The sequence below is a fragment of the Perognathus longimembris genome, chromosome 13 (genome assembly GCF_023159225.1).
Source record: "Perognathus longimembris pacificus isolate PPM17 chromosome 13, ASM2315922v1, whole genome shotgun sequence".
Classification (NCBI taxonomy): Eukaryota; Metazoa; Chordata; class Mammalia; order Rodentia; family Heteromyidae; genus Perognathus; species Perognathus longimembris.
The window spans coordinates 16,009,328-16,020,128 of NC_063173.1; the positions used below are offsets into that span (position 1 = coordinate 16,009,328).

Below are 10,801 nucleotides of genomic sequence, written 5' to 3' on the forward strand. Positions count from 1 at the left end.
ATCTGTGAGAAGGTGTGGTTAAAAGTTGAAAAGTATTTCAGCAAATTTTATTTTATGTGAAAAAGCTTGTACACCTAATTATAAATTTAATTTAATTTTAGTAAAGGTAACTCATTGCAGACCTTTTGTCTACTGCTGTCTAAACTCTAAGCCTTTATGTTGACTGAAAACCACTTTTCTGTAATGACATTTCAATAGACATTCAGTTTTCTTTTATTATTATGAGACATTATTACTATAAGAAGTCATACAATACAACAGATGTTCCTATGAAAATATTTTCCTCCCAATCTCTCTCTTCAAAGCTTCCTTAATCTCATTATTCCTGAGGCTGTAGATGAGGGGGTTCAACATGGGGATCACCACCATGTAGAACACAGAAACCACCTTGTTCTGGTCAGTGGAGTACAAAGACTTAGGCAACACATAGATGAATGTAATGGTCCCATAGTACAGAGTGACTGCAGTCAGGTGGGAGGTGCAGGTGGAGAAGGCCTTCTGACGGCCTTCAGTGGATCTCATCTTCAGGATGGTGATGAGGATGTAGATGTAGGAGACGGCTATGACAACCACAGTGAAGACAATGATGGAGCAGCAGTAAACGAGGGAACAACTGCAGAGACTCTGACGTCAGAACAGGACAGTCCAACCAAAGGAGAAAAATCACAGAAAAAGTGATTGACTTTATTTGATCCACAGAAGACTAATGAAAAGAAAGAAAGGCTAAAAGAGCAATCATTAAGAAAACCACCTATATAAGTTACCACAAGCAACTTGACACACACTTGTGTGGACATTTTGGTTGAATACAGTAGGGGGTCGCAGATAGCCACAAAGCGATCATAGGCCATGACAGCCAAAAGGAAGCACTCCACCGTGCCAAAGAAAATGGCTGTACCAAGCTGAATGGCACATCCAAAATAAGAGATTGTATTTCTCTACACCAGAAAATTAACAAGCATATTGGGTGTGACAGATGATGAAAAAATTATGTCAGCAAAAGCCAAGTTGCTCAGAAAAAAGTACATAGGATGATGGAGCTGAGTAGAGACTTTGATAAGAAGAATTGTGCTAAGGTTTCCGAATATAATCATCAAGTACATGCATAGGATTGTGGTAAAGAGGATGACTCGAAGAATTGGGTCATGGGTTAAGCCCAATAAAATGAACTCTCTCACTGCAGTGTGATTCTCGTGCTCCAGGGAAGCCATTACATAATGTGGTCATTGCCAAGACAATCCTGTGATAAAACATACATAAATACAAAGATTTCATTTTCCTTGACATGTGTGGAATGACATTAAAAAACATATATATTCAAGAGACTGGGGATTTAGCTCAGTGGAAGAGCACTTGTCTGGCAAGTGCAAGGCTCTGAATTCAGTCCTAAGCTCTGGGGGGAAAGCTATAAAAGAAATAATAATAATTAATAATAATAACAACAAAAATAAGGCAAATAAGCATATATGTTCAAATACCAGTTCTTATTTCCATGCACTGATAAGTCCACCCTGAATTTTTAAATTCATCGTAGCAGAAAAGTTTATTCATGTAGTATATATTTTCTTTATAGCCAAAAAAAATGAACATACAAGTGGATAAGAATAATAAAAATGAAGGCTGAGTTTACAGGAAAAAGAGCTACATCACTTTTTGCTAAGAAGCCATGGGGTAATAGCTAATATTTGTTTTATGCTTCTAAATAAAAAGCATGGGTTGGAGACACAAGTACACAAATATAGGTATTTATATTATTCCATTTGTTAAAAATCATTTTTCACTATTATTTTACAGATGAGCTAACAGACACTGAAAGACTTTATGTAGCTTTCACAGTGTTATGTAGAAATTATTCCAATCAGAATAGGGACTTCAAGAAGTCCGATTGCCTGTTCCTGTAATAATTACAGTGGAGTCTCACACTGCCATTGATAAGTAGGCAAAAGCTTCCATTAGCTAATGTGTTAGTCACCTAGGCTACTCTGTACTTCACAATATCAGTTAAATTCAAACATAATTTTTAGCGAGATGGTATTGATGCTATAAGCAGAGAGAAAATTTGACTTAGAGTTATAAGTAAAGTTATCTTCAATAAGGCTCTATATTCATACAGTTAAAACAGTGTTTGACAAAGCAGTTTGAAATAAACACTGTCATCCTATGGGAGGAAACATGTTTGATACTCAGTATATGATTAAACTAGGTTTGCTCAAATAAATCAAATCACTTCCTACTTTAAAAAATGGCTTGCAATTGGGATTTCATTCCATGAAATATTTATTTTCAACCAAATACATAGCTACACAATGTAAAGACTTGGCACTTAAGGAGTCAATAAGGTTGATCCTCACACCAAATTTTCTGAACAGCCATGCCAAGCTTTCCCTAAAGCTTTGAGTCTAAAGCACTCAGATGCATAAACAAAGTAAGTCTTTATGCAAATATATTTACATCTTTACATTTTTATATTTATTTATTTTATTTATTTTTTTTGCCAGTCCTGGGCCTTGGACTCAGGGCCTGAGCACTGTCCCTGGCTTCTTTTTGCTCAAGGCTAGCACTCTGCCACTTGAGTCACAGCGCCACTTCTGGCCATTTTCTGTATATGTGGTGGCTGGGGAATCGAACCCAGGGCTTCAAGTATACGAGGCAAGCGCTCTTGCCACTAGGCCATATCCCCAGCCCCTCTTTACATTTTTAAATCTCCTACTTGATTATTGAAATGTCAACAAGTATCCAAAGTGACTCAAAGCCTATGTTTTGTCAAGGTGCCAAGCACAAATAGTGCTCAAAGATTTACACAAGAAATTCTAGTAATTTGGATCAATAAACTGAGAGACATTAAACTTATATTAAACTGATAGACACAGCACTAGTCAGCCAAAATTGCTTGAATCCACCTTCCCTGTCTCTGTACTATGCAAGCCCCTTTCCAGAAGGAAATGTTCTCAAACAGTAAATGAAAACATGAAGTCAGATTCACTCATGAAAGTCTACGTCTTCGCTCTTGAAAGGAAAATAGTTTAGTTCTCTTTCCATAACAATTTAAAGTCATAATGCTTATATAGCTATTTTTTTTTAAAAAAAGAGGTTTTCCCCTGTTGCAGATAATTATGAAACACCTGGAGATTCTAATGTTAATTCAGGAACATCAGAGTGTTGCTTTAAGGTCTAGAGTAGATATGGAGTGATTTAATTCATACATAAAAAATATCTTTCAAGACTTGTCAATTATCCAATGGCTAATTTCTTTCTTTTTCATTTTATCTAGGTATTTATGCATTGTTCTCTATTATTTCTTCAATATTTACTAAAGTGTATATAACAAATTGTCTCATACATGAAGATTATTTCCCAGGTTGTTTTGCTATTCAGAAATAGTTTTGAACTTCTGTTATAAGATGGTAACCTTAACTTGAGCCATTTAATTTGTTTCTTTTCTTTCTTTTCTTTTTTTTTTTTTTGCCATTCCTGGGGCTTGAACTCAGGGCCTGGACACTGTCCTTGAGCTTCATTACTCAAGGCTAGCACTCTACCACTTAAGCCACAGCACCAATTCTGGCTTTTTCTATTTATGTGGTACCGAGGAATTGAACCCAGGACTTTATATATGCTAAGCAAGCACTCTACCACTAAGCCACATTCCCAGCCCTTCTTTTTTTTTTTTTTTTTTTTGATTGTGTAGTACTGAGGAATTGAACCCAGGGCCTCATGCATGCTAAGCAAGCCCTCCACCACTAAGCCACATTCTTATATCTGTCACCCATGCTACTAAATACAATGGGGGAAGTACATTTAAGCTGAAATTCACCTAACAAAGCTTTGTTCAATTATTTTTATTATTTAAGTAGTTGTACAAATGGGTTTCAATTTATCTGCTCACTGAATCTTGGCCAATGTTATTTCTTCCATCCTTCTCCCCCTCCTCCCATCTATCTAACCCTACCCATCCCCTCAATTTAAAATATTTCCACCATCATATCAGATAGAAGAAGTATGATGCTTTGAAAGGAGTGTGAGGACGTCTAAGTTAAAAAGAAGCTTGGTAGGTGGGCACCAGTGGCTCACGTCTTTATTTTTTTTAATTGAATTACTTTATTATTAACTCCACATATAAAGAATGAAAGTCAAGGAAATATCTACTAAGAACAATCATTTAAAAAATAAGGCAGGTCTACTTTCAAGGTCTAGTAACTTCTACAGTCTAGAAACAAACTTCTTCCAAGCTGAAAAAGAAGTGGGAGGAACTCCAGAACGCTTCACCCTACAATCATCCCTTCAAGTCAGCTGGGGATAACCACAGGGAAAGAGCTAAGGAATGAAGACTCCTTCGTTATGGTTCTGGTTTTTATTTTTCCTTTTCTCCTCTTTTCAATTATGAATTTCTCTTCTAGCCTCTTTGTCACTTTTATCTATTTCCTGCTTTATTTACTCTTCTTATCTTTAGTTTGAAATTATTTTGTTTATATATTTACATTTATTCTATATTTTCTTACCGTGTGTAGTAGTTTTGTTGCTGCAGGTGATGAGGTTTTTGTTTTCTTTTGTTGGCGGGGATGGGGGCCTGGCTCATATACTTAGCATACACTGGGATAGTACTCTGATACTGAGCTACATATCCACCAGAGGTTAGGAAAGTAGCACCAGTCTCCAGCCACAACCTAGTCCCACTTGAACCTGGGAAGACACTTCAACTTAGAGAATAGAGGGACAAAAACTACTGTTTGAAAATACACTCACAAGTGAACACAGGAAGAAGGGATTCTGCCATTCCATTTCTAGAAAGTCACCCCCATTTGGGGGTGGTGGCCAGGAGAGAGACAAAGAGAGAGAGAGAGAGAGAGAGAGAGAGAGAGAGAGAGAGAGAGAGAGAGAGAGAGAGAGAGAGAGAGAGAGAGAGAGATGGAGAAAGAGAGAAAATATACAGAGACAGAGAGACTTCTTCAGAGGGAGAACTCTAATCCAGGGCTTTACCTCTTCAGTGAAATGCATAGAACTATACAATAATGACTAATACATGATTAAAGCTTTGGATCCCTCACCATGATTGGAAAAGCCACTATTAGATCACTCTCAAGTGACATCTGTCAACTAACCTTTTCATAATTCAGGAATACTTTCTCTTCAATGTCTTCTCTGATTCCAAAGGTTAATATGCTATTGTTACTTTGTATTGTAGGTATCACTTTTTTGAGGTACTCAAATTGACATTATTTATATTGGGTTGCTTTGCTTGCTTCTTTTTTTAAATTTCACCAGTAACTGTTTTATTCTTGAATTAAAAATATCTAGTAATCTGGGTACCAGTGGCTCATGTTATAATCCTAGCTACTAAGGAGGCTGAGATTTGAGGATCACAGTTCAAAGCCAGCCATGCAGGAAAGTCCATGAGCCTCTTATCTCCAATTAACCACTCAAATACCAGAAGTGATGCTGTGGCTCAAGTGGTAGAATGATAGCCTTGAGCAAAAGGAGCTCAGGAATAGTACCCAGGTCCTATGTTCAAACCCCACAACTGACAAAAAAAAAAAAACCTAGTGATGAAACTTTCAACCCCTTTGAATTGTGCTCCCTTCTTGAAACAATGTTATTCGACTTAATTATTCTACTTTCATACATGCACAAAATTTTATTAAAGTATAGTTTTTCTTTCAATAGTTTATATTTTCCCAGCAAATCCAAAGTAAGACAGGAAAAGTATCATCTGATGTCTTCTTAGATCTAGGATGTGTCATTTGTATACAGAATAGGTTGAGTGGCTGGTATTTGCTTTTTGTTTCTTCTCTGTTGGACATTTAAAGTCCAAACTTCTCTATTATGGTTTTGTGCTTTTCCACCTGGGTCAAGGACTCTGACCACTCAGTGATTATGTGCTTCTATGTCACTTGTGATTAGACCATGACCTTATTGATCCTAAATAGAAGGCTGTTTCTTCTTATTTCCCTTCACAGTCTTAACTGCTCAAGTCTAGAAATGGTTGGCCACAGACAACACACACTACCTGGAGTCTGCTTTGTAGACTAGTCTGTGGGTACCAGACTGGCCAATACACAGAATCTCCCTTTCTGAACATTCCCTTTCCACAGGGAATCCAGAGTCAAAATTGTTTAAGGCAGTTCTTTTATTTTCAATCTTGAACAAATAACAAACCTTAACAAAATCTTGGTACTTACCACTTAGAAGAAGAATTAGTGATGCTGAATTCCAATCATAACTTTAAAATTAGATACATCCCTTTTAATTATACCAATAATTGGGGGCCAAGTACTTGACAGCATGAACCATTGGTCAAGCAACATGGTTACCTATGTGTAGTGAGGCCGACAGTTGATGTCGGTATGCATGGTGATAGAGAAAAGAAGGCTTTCATCCAACATGGTGAATCCTCTAGGAGTACTACTGTCAGTCCCTTTGAGAGAAGGGTCCTTGCATTTGTTGTACAGAAATGACTTTTGGAACTAGGTGACTCATTAAGTAAGGCCTGGCTGGCCTGAATGTCCCAAAGGGACATTGATATGATAGTGTCCTTCTTTTTCTTTTTTATAATAAGAGTGAAGGACAGAGCCCTTGGATTCTCCAAGCTATAACTAATATTTGGCACAGAAATCTTTTCTGCTTAATTGGGGTTAGCATGATGGTGACAAAGTATTTGACCATTGAAGGAGCCTTTCAGTCGGACTGAAATGGAGTTTGGATTTGGAGGACACAATAGTAAAGAGGGAAATTATTACTTTGAGTTAATTACCACTTTAATGTAGAATAAAATAAGATAATTCTGTACACATGATTGTCCTTTTCTCAAATATCTTGAGACTCTTCCCACCACTTGGTAAAACATTTTGAGAAGCCCTTCTGATAAGTTTGCCCATGCACATTCCACTCAGCAGTATGCTAAGTACTTTAAGTGCTTGACACAGCTCATCATCCCTACAGTATTTGTTTTTACAATTCCCATGATCAAAATCTCAATGTGATTCATAATGATATACACATTCATCAGTTTCTACCCTAAACCAGAATTTTTCTGGACCAAAAAGAGAAAATGTGATTCCACATAAAGCCATGAAAATATTTTCCCCTATAAGGTGAGTCACAGAACTAGATCCAATTGTGGATCTTGAAATGGCTCGTAAACCAACCCCGGTTACTCTCCATTTCATTCCAAGTACAAGCACTAATAAGCAATTGGAGATACACACATTATGCTTCTAGAAACACACCTGTCAATCTCAGCTTATCTCAGCTATGGACCTTGAAGTAGTTGTATAGTTCATCCTCAGCATCTTTCAACCACACACTGCAACAGTACTGAATTCCCAGGGATTTATCCAATCATCAAATAGTAGCCTTCCTAGGGGCCCACAGGAAGCCGCTGCTGTTCACTGATGGGATAACAGGCCCATCATGTATAAACCTCACAGTGGACCTGCATCCCAGCAGCAGTCTTAGAGGTAAAGATGATGCAGACGGACTAGTCACGCCGAGATCAGGGAAAATCCATATTCCCTACAGCGCCTGTAACAGTCTTGCCAACAAAGACCCCAATATGGACCTAGTAATTGTCATTGAAACAGCTGCCTCTCCACCTGGGAGAAAATAACACAGCCCTTACTTACATCACACCATAATAAACAGTTAACTCCAAATGTATCCAAGATCAAAATGTAAATGACAAAATGTAAAAGATCAAGATAAATATGAGAAATAGTTTCTTTGTAGTATAGCCAAAAGGAAGTTTCATGCATAAAATAATAACCACTAACCATGAATTAACAAAAAAATACATTTTAGATGGACATATATTTATGATATTCTTTGAAATTGTGTTATACACAATCAATTTTTGTTCTTTATTTCTTAAGTGAATGAATTTAAAGATTTATGCCTGTGGTTCTATCTACAAAAAATAATAAAATTTATTTCTGAACATTAAAGGGGACATAAAAAGGAAATAGATGTTATGGTTGACAGCATATAAAGGCAGCTAGTGTCTCTCCAGTGATATTAACCATGTCAAGGGAAAGAGAGACAAGTCTGTTCTAGGAGCCTGAACAGCCCCATGCATCCAGCCATGAAGTCAACATGAACATTTCTTGTGACATCCTCACTGTCATCATATTGCAAGCAGGACTCTGTCTTCTAAATGATTGTTTGCTTCTGATTCACTCAGTACTTAGAAACTCAGGAACCCCCATCCATTCCAGCAGAGAACTAACCTGTTTTAACCAGACACAAGCATTTGCAGATTAATCGGAGGTGGCTCTCCTTTCCTAAGGACTCCATAATCAGAGACCAAAAGGCCAAGAACACAGACCAACATGTTGTATACCCTCAGAGTCCATTCCTTAAAGATAACCTTTCTAGAAGAAACACATTTCCAGGAATATTTACCCTCACATTTTCCTTGCAATGTATCAATCCAAGACTACAGTTACCATGTTTTAACTCAGGATAGCAAGTGTTGAAATGAACACAGTTCACAGGATGAAGGGCTTGGATGGCTTTCTGTCACTGTAACAAATACATGAAATGACCACCCTGAAGAGAGCAAAGGCTCATTTTGGCACAATGATATTGGAGGTTTTAGTCTGTAAGTTGACTCCATGACTCTGAACTAGGTGTAAAGTGACACATTGTGCCAGGAATATATGGTACAGTAAAACTACTCACCTCATGCTCACTAAGCAAAAGAGAAAAAGAAGGGAACTGGGTCATAATTTTTGCTGTGACAGGCTACCCCAATGAACTAATGAACCCTCATCAGGCAAAATCTTTCAAAATTTCCATCACCTCTCATAAGCACCAGGCTAAAGGACTAAAAACAAACTCATGGATCTTTGGAAAGATTTAAGGTTTGAAATATAAAAGGTATTTTTTAAGTACACATACAGCATGGAATAACATCTTTAAAAATATTCACACAAGCTGAAAAGGATTTTTAGCAAATTTGGTTTCATGGAAAAATCATCTGTGTATTTAATTATAAATTTAATTTACTTTTATTAAAGGTAATTCACGGGGGTGGAGTCGAAATGAGAGTAGATGAATGAAGAGGAGAAAGCGGGAAGAATGCAGTCAATACTTCATTTTACATACCACAAAATTAAGAAAAATAAGGGAAGAGGTGGGTTGAAGTGGGGGTGAAATTGTTGAAGCGATGACACAGATCAAGATGTATTGTGTACAGAAACTGCTTTGCTAAATAGCACCCAAATTTTAATACACAAAAAGACAAAGAAAAGTGATGGGAAGGATGGATAAGAACGTTGAGAGGGTGACAATGATTAAAGAGGCACTGTGCTCATAAACTGTTTTGTTGAATGGCAACTCCTTTGTATAACCACTTAAAGGTAATAATAATATTCAAAAGATAAAATAAAGGTAAATCACCATTGGCCTCTTTTTCACTCTATCATTTAAACATTGAAACTCTATCTTTGCTGTAAAGCACGACACATGCAACAACACAACACATGCTAATGTGTCATGGATATTTTCAGAACAGACACAATTACCTTCAAATATGATTGGCTATTATTACTGTACAAAACAATACACAATAACAGACACAATTATGGAAAGATTTTTCTAGCAAGCTCTCTCCTCAGAGCCCCCTTAATCTCATTATTCCTGAGACTGTAGATCAGGGGGTTCAACATGGGGATCACCACCATGTAGAACACAGATATCACTTTGTTCTGGTCAGTGGAGTAGCTGGACTTGGGCAACACATAAACAAATGTAACTGTCCCATAGAATAGAGTGACTGCACTGAGATGGGAAGTGCAGGTGGAGAAGGCTTTTTGGCGTCCCTCGGTGGAGCGCATCTTCAGGATGGTGATAAGGATGTAGATGTAGGAAACGGCTATGACAAACACAGTGAAAATAATAACAGAACCAGCAGAAAATGAAGGAGCAACTGCAATGACACTGACATCAGAACAGGAAAGTTCAACTAAAGGAGCAAAATCACAGAAAAAATGATTGACTCTATTTGAGCCACAGAAGACCAAAGAAAAGAAACAAAGGGTGAACATTAACCCATTAAGGAAACCTCCTGTATAAGCTAATACAAGTAGCTGCACACAGACTTGGGTAGACATTTTGGTTGAATACAGTAGTGGATTACAGATGGCCACAAAGCGATCATAGGACATGACAGCCAGAAGAAAGCCCTCAACTGATCCTAAGAAAATGACAGAACCAAGCTGGATGGCACAACCCAGATAGGAGATTCTATTTTGCTCCACCAGGAAATTAACAAGCATGTTAGGTGTGACAGAGGATGAAAAGAGTAAGTCAACAAAAGCCAAGTTGCTCAGAAAAAAGTACATGGGGTGATGGAGCTGAGTAGAGACTTTGATAAGAAGGATTGTGCTGAGATTCCCAAATACAGTCACCAGGTAGATGCCCAGGATGATGATGAAGAGGATGACTCGAAGGACTGGATCCTGGGTTAATCCCAACAAAATGAACTCTGTCACTGCAGTGTGGTTGCCCTCCACCAGGGAATCCATCAGACAATGGGGCTATTGCCAAGTAAGCCTGCAATTTAAAAAAATTTGCACGAGTGTGTTCATCAATATGATGATTCCATTTTCTTCAATAAAGGTGGAATGTCATTATAAATAGTAATAATATTCAAGAACCAGTATATACTTTTATGCAATGATGAGTGTATATGTAGTTTTATAACTGATCTTAGTAATAGACCTGAAAATTTTTTCTTATGCTCTCTTTTTATATTTGTACTTTTAAACATTATTTATTATATAGCTTCAAAGAAATATAAGAAAAATGA

General features: G+C 37.3%; 1 protein-coding gene and 1 pseudogene across 1 annotated transcript; both read right to left on the minus strand.

Annotated features, from left to right (window-relative positions):
* Window positions 1–267: 267 nt before the first annotated feature.
* Window positions 268–1,211, minus strand: LOC125361549 (annotated as a pseudogene).
* Window positions 1,212–9,572: 8,361 nt separating this feature from the next.
* LOC125361525 (olfactory receptor 478-like) lies at window positions 9,573–10,518 on the minus strand. Its single transcript, XM_048360044.1, has one exon. The coding sequence runs from the start codon at window positions 10,515–10,517 to the stop codon at window positions 9,573–9,575; it is 945 nt and encodes a 314-aa protein (XP_048216001.1). The 5' UTR covers window position 10,518.
* Window positions 10,519–10,801: the final 283 nt, after the last annotated feature.